Here is a 12,814-nt window from a genome sequence, read left to right as displayed (position 1 = left end):
TGCCGAAGCCATCGGCAAAACTGTGTAGGTGCTTGGGGTTCTGTGGTCGCAGCTGCTGTGGTTGTAGCGACTGCCACTGGGGAATTCTTCACCTATTGCCGTAGTTCCTGCCCACCTGTGCCTGTCGAGTGCTGCCAGTGTTGGACCCGCAAAAGGGTTGCGCAGGTACCTCGTGGGTCTGCAGCGTCACGGCGCCGCATTCATTGTGGTCATTACCAGGAAAATACTTGAACTTTTGCCGTGGTAGCCCTCTGCCACAAACGATCTCTCCCTGTACCTGCCGATGTGACCACAGTGTGTGCAGCCGGGAACAACCCCACAACAACCATTCAACATTTGGTGGTGAGAAGAGGGAGGAGGAGAGCATTTGGATTAAGTGTACTAGTAGTCATATAAACATTTGATCAGCACTGCTTCTCTGGGGCGTAGAAAGAGCTGTTAGTGCTCTGTTGTGTGGGTAGAGTCGGCGGTGTGCAGAAGCGGCTCAGCAAGGCTGTGGTGTGGCTTGCTCTCTGCTGTGTGCTCCTCCACCCTGGGTTTACATCTGCAAACAGTCCTAGGCCATTACTTATCAACCTATCTATCTATCAACATCTGCCTACCTCCAGAGGCCTCCTACAAGCCTCCTACAAGTGGCTAGTGCGATAACTGCCTAAGCCCCATTGTCCGCTTTCAGTGTTGTTCTGCAGTTGAACTCATTATCACCCCGTGAGTGACCAGTGTGAGGGATTGGAGGACATGTGTTCTACTCAGTGTCAGTGGCTGAAGGAAGGAGGATTACATGAAGAAAGAAATCAGCCAAGGCCAGCTAACTGCTTGGAAGGGAGGATAACCTCCAATAGTACCAAGAACTCCGTGATACAGCACCATGGCATTACCGAGTAGATGCCTCAAACAGGCGATCCCGAGGTGCTCTCTAAGAGTTTATAATAGTCTACTTGCAAATTAACCAAAAGGAAAGGGCTGCATCCGGAACGAGAATACAATCACGTCAGTAAACATGCCCAGATCTGTGGCTGGCCCTGCGTCTGTAGGATCCACAGAGACCCACTCTACCATCTACTTAAATGCTGAAAATGTGAGAAAACCTGCCCCATAGTTTATAGAAAACAGTTACCAGAAGATCGGAAAGGAGTTTGCACCTATGCCAGCTACTAGAGCTGTGCTGAGCCCCATGGTCCTGGATGGCACCCGGCCAAGCACTTCAACCGGGTTTGGAATGTCCCTGCTCAAAAGCGGGTCGGCCCAGCTAACTGTATCAGATGAATTTGTTGATTGTTTCTATCAGAACGGTATGGAATATAGTGCCTAAATGTTATTATGCCGCCCAGTTGACTGTACTGTTTATGTTTCAAAGAAGTAAGACTTCTGTTTTTAATTGCTTTTACAATATTGTTTTTAATTATTGTAAGGCTGACAGCTGAGTAAAATAAACTAACTTTGAAACTTAGTATAATGACTTGCATCAACACCGCCATCTCCTGAAAGTCCACCGAGCTCTAAAGGGAATTGAAGATAGCAAAGGGATACTCCATAACTAACTGGAGCTAGATTGGATCTGGCTTTAGTTAGGTATACAAACCAAGAGCAGCACTGGGGGTGTTAATCAAAACAATCCACAATTTTTCCTGCCATTTCACAGTCTAAATGGAACAAAATATTTAGCGATTTTCTTAATTGTAATGGTAATTGTAACACTACATGATGCTCTTTTTGAATTAATGCATTGTTTTCTTTCCCACTCCTTGTTTGCTCACATTTTAATGTGTCTTACCTCTCACCTCCAAGTAACCGAAGTGGATAGAATTCTATATGTAAATAGGGGTCTTGAAAAACATTTGAATAGATTCTTGATATGTTTATCACTTGATCTTCAAAGCTCAGTGACGTTTATTAAACCATTCGAGCAGTTTGTAAGTCTCATTACTCTTCCCACCTCAAATTAGACAGGGATTACTTGCACTAACCTCGAAGAAATGTTTGCTCCTTTGCATTATTCTTTTCAAACAAGCAATAAAGGAATAATCTCATTTTCCTCTCAAATTTAATACCCACCCACCACGTTCGTTCCATGCTACATTTTGTAGAAAATCAAGCAACAGTGTTTACAGATTTCTTTGGGCTCTAGGAGGTTTGGAATGCTGAGACTGTTAATAAGAAAGGAACTAGCAGGTACTCAGGCCAGTGCAACCTCATCTTCTTCCTACTTGCTATGTGAGTATAAAGACTGCAATCTCAACATACTTTTCAAAGTAAGTAAATTAAGCCATGCAGTTGGAGAGCAATAATATTGGTGGTGGTGGGACATCAGAGGTAAAGGACAACTGACACATGAGGCAATATCTAAATAAAAATAATAATATGTCGCAGTTTACACTACTTGTTTTTCAAAGTGTTTATTTCCTTTTGACAAAAGTTAAAAGTGTCACAGCTGCAGTGGTTTTAGATATGGCTAGTAGATATTGCTACATTTGCACTGACCTGAACACTTGGTCCATTCTGAATAGCCATAATATATGATTTCTAGGTTTCTCTGAGGCTAATACACTTGTTAAAAGACTCAGAAGCACAATTTTGTTTTCGATTGCTGGTCAACTCTCTTGGAGCATGCGTATGTGTAAAAGTCAATGAAATTTAACCTACCGTTATTTCCTGTGAGTGTTTGAGACACTGGCATCTCTTGCACTGGCAATGCAGAAAAAAGAACAGACACGGGCACACCCAAAAACACATATGCAAGTGCCAAACTACACATATATATTATGGCCTCCTGTTCTCTTAGCTTTTGTGAGAAATCAAGTTGTTGGTTGAATGGGGGAGACCCCAGTTCAAGCAACAGCCAAAATCCCTGTCAGGGTGAACAACAAAAGTCACTAAATTAACCTGTGCTTAACCCTCTAGTAGCTTGCCACAAAAGCAGTCAGGCGTAACTTAGAGGCACTGTGTAAAGTATTTATGCACGACACAAACAGTTACAGAGTAAAAATACAACACAAGAAAAATCCCACGCCAATTTGGAAAAATAGAGTCAATTTTAATAAATTACTAGACACCAAAGTGACCAAATCCGATCAGCAGAACTGTAGTTAGGTATTTTTAAACTTTAAAGTAAAAACTTGCCCCTAAAAGATTAAAGCACCAACCATGGACATCTAGTTGCACAAGACCAAGACAAAAAATATGGCCGAGCGCGATCGAGCACAAGTGGGATACAAGAAGTGAATTGGGCTGGGTCAGCACTTACCTTCGGACTTACAAGATATTCTATGAAAAATGTTTTGAGATGGGGGAGGGATTGGTCATCATCGGGGAGCTGCTGGATAAAGTTGCCATGAAGAATTCTATGTTTGGACAAAGTCTCTTTTTTGGAAGTCGAAAATCTCCAGCGGGATGTAGCTGATAAGAGTTCCACAAGGCTGGATATCCCTTTTGTGAAGAACTGCTGCACAGGATTTGCTGCTGCGATTAAGAACATAGTGGGAGCTGCCATGAAGCCAGGCCAACCAGCAATGCACCTTGGGTGGATAGATGAGCAGGTTGGTCTTGGTCTTCTTTCAGTACTTAGAGCAATTTTTAGACAAAAGGTTTTTAAGTCCCAGATTTTGGATTTTCGGTATCTAGCCACTATTAACACCACAACCAAGGGTCTAGGACTGGAGGGGCATCACTTGGGGGTTTAGGACTCACTCAGGCTGGGTTGAGGTGTGGGTTTAAGATGGTTGAAGCCTTTTCTGTTCTTGAGGATCTGATCAGGAGACCAGACAAGTAGCCCTTGGAGTCACTCTGGTAGCCCTGAGTTCTAGTGATGAAACAGAGCTCAAGCAGAAGGGCAGGCCTCAGAGTTCACAGCAGTCTCAAAGTAGCAAAGCAGTCTTTCCAGGTGCAGCAAAGCAGTCTTGTGGAGTACACAGCAGGCCACAACAGCCGGCAGTCATCTGAGTGTCCTTCTGCAGGTCCAGAAAGTGAACAGAAGAGTGGGTCTGAGGGTCCTATTTTTATACCTGGTGCCTCCTTTGAAGTAGAAGACGTTTTCCAGAGAATTCCCTTTTAAGTGCTTAAAGTTTCCTGACTCCCCTGTTCTGGAGCCAAGCTGGCTGCATGAACAATTCAGGGGTGACAAGTCCGCCCCTCATACTGCCAGGTGATGGCTCATCCAGGCACACCTAATCCCTTTAATGTGTGCCTGTCTTAAAGGAATAAACAAAGTCCAACTGCCAAATACACCCAGTCATGTAATTTAGGCAGGCAGCAGGTACCATATAGTTAGGGCAGGAAAATGCCAACTTTCTAAAAGTGGCATGTTCAAAATTGTAACAAAAAATCTGACTTTACCATTAAAGAGGATTTTTAATTACAATTTCTCAGACACCAAGCATGAAATGTTCATATGTTCCTAATAAAAAGTTAACACATATTAAATATAATAAGGAACTCAATGTTATCCTGTGGGAGAGGTGGCCTTGCAGTAGCGAATAATGAATTTAAGGAGTTTTTCACTACCAGGACATGTAAAACTTAAACGTATAGGACCAACCTTTTAATTACAATGCAGCCTACCCTATGAGCGGCCTAGGGAGTGACTTACATGCAATAAAACAGAGTTTAAGGCTTGGCAAAGGGTTATTTTGACGCGTCGAATTGGCAGTTTAAACTGCATTCAGGCTGCAATGACAGACCTGGGACATGTTTTAGGGGGCTACTTAAGTGAGTGGCACAATACGTGCTGCAGGTCCACTGGCAGCATTTAAATTGCAAGCCCAGGGTATACGGTATACCACTTTACAAGGGACTTATAAGTAAATTAAATGTGGCAATTATGTGTAAGTCAATATTACAATGCTTCAGGGAGTGAGCACAAGTACTTTAGCACTGGTCAGCAGTAGTAAGGTGCACAGAGTCCATAGTCCAGCAAAAACAAATTTCAGCAATGAAGTGGAGGGTAATGGCAAAAGCTTTGAGGTGACTCTGCAAAGACGGTCTACTCCAACAGCTTTAACATAAAAAAAAAAACTTGTATCTATCAATGTTGTTAAGACTTTCCTTGGCCTTGTTCTCTTTGAATTACCAAGATAACCAATTTAGTCTTTGAATGCCAATAGATTTTTTCTGCATATTATCATGATTTTTCTTAAGAGTTGCTTGTTTTTATGCTGCTATATAACATTAATTGTAACATTATGACAACAGTTGTGTAGTTTTAAGACCATCTAGCGGCTTTAAAAGAAGACTAAATAAAGAATAAAATATCAAATGTTCATGCGCACAGTACTTACTGAGGGGCAATGCTGGCATGTTGTCTTCAAAGGTTGCCCAATTATATCAATTGCATGGTATTTCCCTGGTAGAGTTGAAAGTACTTCCTGCATGGTTTGTCCAATCAGCTCTGGAGGGCCCGGCAGCGCTGACTCTAGTTCGAGCTTCTGTCTGAAAAAGAAACAAAAACCTCCATATATTTTCCTGTAACTTGTGCTACACAGTCAATTGGTGCTTAATCTGTACAGGTGTTTGCAGGTAGCAAGCACAAGCATTTTTTGGGAATGGGTATTTTCATCATTTGGCTTTGACCTGGTACAAGAAAATGGCAGAAAATAGAGAAGGAAGGAGGAAGAGAGAGAGACAGGAGAATAGTGACAAAGTGACAAAGTGAGAAAGCAGATATGAAAAAGACTAACACGAGTGAGCAAAAGAGATAGTAAGTGTGGGGTGAAGGGAAAAAAAGGCATGAGGCTGAATCAAATCTGGTAAGTTTTGGTATTAGGCAAAAGCGGCATTCAGCAGCACCAGCAGCCAGCTCTTAAGAATAACTTTAGGACCCTGTACCTGTTTGTTTTTTTGCAGGTTTTTTATAGCACAAACCCAGCCCAAGGGCATTGGAACGCTCTGTATGATCATCAGTTACATTACACAAGGTTAGATTGATTTTTTGGCCTAGAATAATAGGATGTTAAGCCCACACCTTAACTTGAACCTGGTTCCATAGTTCCAAAGTCGGCAACTCTGGTGGTACCACTACTTCCCTTTGTTTTTTGAAAAAAGCATTAATTTAAATATATTATCATCCTTATTATGTAATAGCGAATAGGGAAAAGTACATTAGCATTTTCTAGGTGGGGAGTTGCAGCTGGCAGCCAATAGTGCGACTCATGCCTATAACCAAATATATTCATATACCAATGCATGATAGCAGATAATAATCATACAAACTCCAAGCACAGTAAACCAATAAGACATCAGAATCGAGGACTATTGTAAGTTTCAGGAGTCAACCCTAAAAGATGGAAAGCCGCACGCAGGTTTATCAGTGAATAGCATACTTTAGGGGTTTACTATAGGTAAGTTCTTCCTTGCTCCCTCTGTAGTTTGATTAGGTCCTTCATTCAGGGACTTCTGCATTTTGACAACTTTGAGAGTATTCCCTTTTTAAAAATGTTGCCAGTCCTGATGAAGACCATTGACCCATCTGAGCTTACTAGAAGGCAAAACATGTTGACCATTAGATCTCGGAGCAACAGTTTTTCCAAACACCATTCTTTTTGTTTTTCATCTTATCAGTGGTACTTAGAATACATTATTGTGGTAACAACTAGATAATATAATCCTGTCTCTAGATATTGCTTTGAACAGTGAGCCCATTCAGGTAGATGTGAGTTCTGAATGAAGAGAGGACCGTGTGATGAAGCAAGACACCATAGGAGGGTGGGGGTCCTTGGCCCTTTTGATTCTTAGAATTTACTGATCAGTTATTGATTTGCTATACTTGGTGTTTGTATGTATATAAATATCAATGGAAGAATGGATGAAAAAACAGTGTGCTCCTCTCAAATCATCCCTTGTTTTTAGTATGCAGATAATGATCCCCACTACCAACTAGATGCAACACTTCTGCTGCATCTCTATTGACATCACTTAGACCCTCATTTAAAGTACAATACAAATCATGTTTTTGATACAAACTCCTATTTGCGCCTGAAATGGAATTACAAGTCAGGTACAAAGTGTCCATGAAGCACATGGTTTCAGCTATGAAAACCTGCCACAATGTATTCATATATGTTGCATGCATTTCCAATTTGCGCACTTCCAGATTAAGTTAACTCATGAAAGAATTGCACACAATTATTCTTTTCTGCAGAGGTGTAACTAGGAGTCAGGTGCAAAGTGTGCATCCACAAATATTGACACTCTGTTGTTATGCTAATTAGTGAGAGGCAATTTTCAGCCCTAATTTGCACAAGTTATGCAGTCAAGTGTTTAACCTTTTTTCTTAAATGGTGTAATCTTCCTGCACCCCGCCCCCCCCCCACTCCTCACCACTCCCTCCCACTCCACCTTGTGAGATGCAAGCATTTTTAAAACTTGTGTGACAAAGGTAGCACAGCCAACTCTGAATAAAGGTAGTTTCAGACGTGCTGTGACCTGGAAGTTCTGTAATTTGGCACAGGTAATGTAAGGCATTATGGCAAAAGCTAACCAGGAATTAACCCAGTGGCTTGGAGTTGTTGACCAAGCATTTCCCTCACATCATTTGTTCCCAAAGGGTAATTTCTGCATTGACCACCCTTTCTTTGATGATCTCTATTATGCAACTCACAATATCTCCTCGGGCAAGTTTTGATCAATTATTCCTTGTTCTGTAGCCATACTGGTTAAACGGTAAAACAGATATGTTATTGGGGGGTAGTTCCTTCCCAAAACAGCACTGGACTAATGAGAAACAGCATACATGCTGAAATGTTAAAGTACTCATTTATAAAGTACTTCTAAATAGTGAAAAATTTGCAAGGCAGCTAGATTAAAGTAAATAGAAAGCAGCAGAAAGATCTTTGTGCAAACCTGGATGTGATATTGGCGCCAATGGACGATTTCAAAGTAAGAGATATTGTATGTGCTTCTTCTGTGACTACGGACTGGATGAGGCTGCTGTCCATTGAGTAAAGGGTCTTGCTTGTAGGTTGCCATTGGACTCCAAATGCCTTTAAATTAAAAGTAACAATATTTATTTAAACTTCTATTCACACTGTCACTCTTCAAGTCATGATTGCATTAGCTTTGAAAAGGACCCAGCTACAGTGAGGACATGACTGTGATAGAGGGTAGAACAGGATGTAAGTGTGTAAAGTTCGCTCCCCTGAATGGAAAACAGAGAATTGTGGTTTGGTGGTGGAATGTGAAGTTGCACACCATTAAATTACCAACTTTCCAGTACGGTGGAAAGGTGGAGTGGGGGTATCTTTGAATTTCCATTGCAAGTGGATGGGAGGGAGAGACTGCATTATGAGTGACTGCTGTAGCTTAGCAGTTGTATATCCCCGGAGATGAGACAGCTTGGCCTTCAGGTGCCCACATATGTCCTAGTATACTGCCACACGACAAAGCCCATGGACATGCCACAAAGCCCATGGACCTGCCACAAAGGCCGTGGACTTGCCACAAAGCCCATGGACCTGCCACAAAGCCCATAGACCTGCCACAAAGCCCATGGACCTGCCACAAAGGCCGTGGACCTGCCACAAAGGCCGTGGACCTGCCACAAAGCCCATGGACCTGCCACAAAGCCCATGGACCTGCCACAAAGTCCATGGACCTGCCACAAAGGCCGTGGACCAGTCACAAACCCCAATAACCAATGGACTGACCACTAGGGGCTCTCAGATAGCGTGCTGCACTGTCTAGTCAGGCGTAGTAAGCACAATATATACGCAAATTCAATTCAAATCAAGATTGAAGTGCGTTCCTCTCTTGGCTGTCTTTTCCTTGGCTTCCCAGGTGGCATGCGTTGCACTCTTCAGTTCCCCTGCCCATGCAGGGGATCAGGCTTGAGGAAGGCCTCGTGAGTCCTTTCCCAGGTTGGAGGGGGAGGCCAGCTAGGCATTTAGACTGTTCAAAGAGGCATTTTATTCAGTGATGTGTACTCCAGCAAGGCGAAGGAAGCTGGTAGGCAGGGCTGGTGAACCATGTGTTACATAACATGAATATAATTTAAAAAGTGACATTAAAAACAACATTATAGAATAAAACATTATAAGCATAATCAGTTGTACCCGCTGCACTAGGGGGAAGAAATTAATAACCAAATCACATAAATACCTTTCTTTCAAGACCATGTGACTTACGGAGCCGGTGGTCTGGCGCTATAAATGGATTCAGGGTACTTAGCTTCAGCCCTTGATCATTCACTGATCAGGCCAAGATATTTGAAAAGGTGAACTAGATACAGCGCATTTCTGCAGCGCCACTACTCCTGTTTTTAAAGAGCCATTTGGGGTAGCCTTTACACGTGCATCAGACAATAACATCCCTATCTTACACATACATCAGACAATAACATCCTTAACTTACACGTGCATCAGACAATATAATCCCTAACTTACAAGTGTATCAGACAATACCATCCCTATCTTACAAGGGCATTGGACGATAACATTCCTCTTGGCGCACAATCTCAGAATCCAATTTTTAATTTCTAGATTCTTAATTGTGAGAATGAAATTACCGTCATACGTCTATATCTTGGGACCAATGCTACATGTAAATGAACTGTTTTGACAGGTATTAGAAATTGGGGTCTCTAGCTGGCAGTGGTATGCACCCTATCCAAGTAGGGACTCTGCCTTCTAATCAGAACAAGGGAGTTACACACCCAAGATAACCCCTGCTCACCCGCTTGGTAACTTGGCACGAGCAGTCAGGCCTATCTCAGAGGCAATGTGTAAAGTATTTGTACATAACACAAACACAGTGAAAATACTACAAATGGAATATGTTTATCTAAACCGAACAAGACCAAAATGACAAAAGTCCAACACACAGAACTCAAATTATGACTTTTTAAATGTTTCAAGAAATTCTATACATAGAACTCTATGGATGCAGTGATTTTACGCAAAGTACCTTAGATGTGTGAAAATCTACGAAGAAAAAAAGCAGCAGAGGAAGGAAGCGTTGGAAAACACAGCGATGCTACCAGGATCTGTGTAATACCTAGCAACATAAACTAACTGATTGGATACCAATTTTGGTACTCCACTGGTATGTGAAAAGGTCAGATATCAGGTCCATTATTTGTTGCCCTAACTGTCCCAATAAAAAAAACATGGTTGTTATAAGTCTCAAGAAGGCAGAGAATATTTGACTTAGCTGTCCTAAGACATGAGATGATTTGCTGATGCTCATTAGGGTTTATCAAACCAAGTAATTCCAGCTGTTCCGTATACTCACTAGTTGTGGTAAAGCAAACAACTAACAAATAATCATTTGTGATTACCACTTCTGCACTAACCCAGTTGGAGATGTTTACCCCACCCGTATCTTAATTTCCTAAATACTTCCATGTCACACTTAGGTTAGCCAGAACTCTGCATCTACACCAAATATCTTGTGCTCAGTCCAGGAATTTTCCTGGTTAAATGTTTTCTATCCTGTGCAATAGTGAACTGAGGCAAACAAAGGCTGCAACTTTTGAAATGCACAGATTTGCTAAAAGAAGCCCCTGAACACAGCACTATGCTCAATGTATGTGAACCTAGCTAAATATTTGTTTTCGTAAACAAATAAAATGCATGCTGGCATTTTACAAGAAGATGAAAAAGAAAACCTGATAGATTAATTTGAGTTCCTTTACCACGCGAAACAATAATTTGGCATATATAATGTCAAATGTTCTTGTTTTCACACAAATTAAATGTTGTCGTCATTTGGCAACAATAAAGGAAAACTTAGCAACCATTAAACAGGTTGTTTGTGTGTTAAATCTCACTTAGTAATACAAATGTTATGTCCCATCCCATGGTACCCAGTCCGCATTCAGGTCAAACTTGCACTCAAGGTTGCTGATTGCACAATTTTCCCACAATTTTCTACCCCATCATGAGCAGGCCCTATGTATTTGGAAAATATAGTGAGCAAACAACAGCTATCATGTGAAGTAGAACAGAATCTCCTCAACCTAGCATACAGTGATATTTTTAAAACATCTATTTTATAAAAGATTTCAAAGATAGAGAAAGTTGTAAACGTTACTGCACTGTATTGTACACACAACTTTGTATCTGGATGGATTTGAACTCGCTAAGAACTTGCTTCCTCCCCCACCCATTCGTCCTTCAGTCTTGAGCCTCTGCTGCAGAGAAATAGCATGTCCATACGGTGCATCGGCTCAGATCCCACTGAGGCTAGTCCATGATAGAAGTTCTAATTAAGCCAGATCTTTTCCCATTTCCTGAGCAGTCCCTGCCTTTGTACATTACTTTTTCTGCAAGCAAGCGCCAGTCTATATCGCGTTTTCAAGTTTCCAGATCCCGTGAGATCCTAGTCCCCCAAGCCTTAGCAATATTCATTCTCGCTACAGTCAAACCCAAAGTGGACCACACTTTCTGATATTTCGGGGCCTCTACCTCTCCCCACACCACATACCTTTCGACTGAAGCCAGTCAGTCCCTACTCCCCACCTGCCTCATGCAGTCAGTGAGCCTTGTCCAGAAAATCGTTATCGCAGGGCAAGTCCATAAAATGTGGAAGAAGGACTCTGCCTGCCCACAGCCCCGCAGACGCAGATTGGAAATGGTTCTTCCCGTTTTCAATAGGGTCAGTATTTGCGGGCTAGCACACGTGGCTGAACCAACTGGAATCTCGATTTTATGGCCACCTCCCTTGGGACGCCTATGGCCTCTTCCCACTCTCTGTCCTCAAAACACTCCACGTCCTCCTCCCACTGTTCTTTTACCTGTTGAAAGACATCTGGGGCATGATTTAGGATCTTTAGGATGTTGCTTTTTAATGCACGGGGTCCCCTAATAGTCTGTCCTCCAGAGAGGAGGGATCCTCCCGTTCCCTACCCTTTGTGATCATTGATCGCAAGGCCTAACCTGCAGATACCGATAGGTCTCAGAGCCCCCAACTGGTAGTCTTTTATTAATTTTAGCAGGGGAACTATGTCTCCTCTCCCCACAGGTCTCCAACTGCAAAGATACTGATTAGGTCCCATTTGGCGAATCCCTTCAGTCCCCTCAGAGCAGCCAATGTCGCTGCATCCCATAGACTCGTAGCTTGTGTAAGTTTATTCCCCCATCCTAAGTATGCTGTTGATTCTTTCAAGATTTCTACCACCACATTGGGGGGAATGGGCAGCACACTCAGCTACCGCATACTGTATAGCTACGCCGGGTACCCTCGTCACCCATCATGTCTGTCTATTTGTAATGCCGGGTCAGTCTGAGCCATGAAGGCCTGATCACTGACTGTGATCTACTGAGTTGCCCAGTAGTACTTTTGGACACCCAGAAGGGCAATTTCCCCATCATACCAGCCCCTTGCCGGTCCAGACAAGGCAATCCGTACTGGGTCGTCTTCTCATGGGAACAAAGGACAAGGGAACCCTACTCACACGGAGCCTGGATACGTAAATTAGCAAGGAAACAATGGCTCCTGTGGATTTAATAAACATTATTCTTAATAGAATACGCACAATGGCAATGTACAGGGTTAAATTGATGTCAAAAAGAGAGCTAGCCACATACACCATGGGTATGATCAATTTGTAGAATTGTTTATACAGTGAGTGGGTAAAGTCAACAATACATACATAGAGCTTAGAAGTTGAAATACTAATTTACAACAAATAATAATTGAACAGTAGTGAAAGGTGTCCCAGTGAAAAACGGTTGGTACCTAAACTAATGGTGACATATTTTGTGACATACACTCTATGCAGTGATAAGTGCTGAGTGATGGTTTGCTTTTGTTAACAGTCGACGGCGTTTCGACCCTGTGTGCAATGTAGGGTCTCTTCAGGACCTAGGGGTGTAGGGACACCTAA

General features: G+C 42.4%; 1 protein-coding gene across 2 annotated transcripts in view; it reads right to left on the bottom strand.

The window, feature by feature from the left end:
• The window catches only part of LOC146867721 (microsomal triglyceride transfer protein large subunit-like), a 374,501-nt gene that overhangs the window by 212,767 nt on the left and 148,920 nt on the right, over positions 1–12,814 (bottom strand). For both annotated transcript variants that reach the window (XR_014962100.1, XM_085607151.1), the window contains exons 7-8: positions 7,834–7,973; positions 5,274–5,424 (exon numbers count right to left, since the gene is read on the bottom strand). Coding sequence is in view for 1 of the 2 variants with exons in the window: in XM_085607151.1 (XP_085463277.1) it covers positions 5,274–5,424; positions 7,834–7,973 (291 nt within the window). In the remaining variant the exon portion in view is untranslated. The remainder of the gene's footprint in view (positions 1–5,273; positions 5,425–7,833; positions 7,974–12,814) is intronic.

This window comes from Triturus cristatus, chromosome 1_2, assembly GCF_964204655.1.
Source record: "Triturus cristatus chromosome 1_2, aTriCri1.1, whole genome shotgun sequence".
Taxonomy (NCBI): domain Eukaryota; kingdom Metazoa; phylum Chordata; class Amphibia; order Caudata; family Salamandridae; genus Triturus; species Triturus cristatus.
This window is presented reverse-complemented; position numbering and strand designations above follow the sequence as displayed.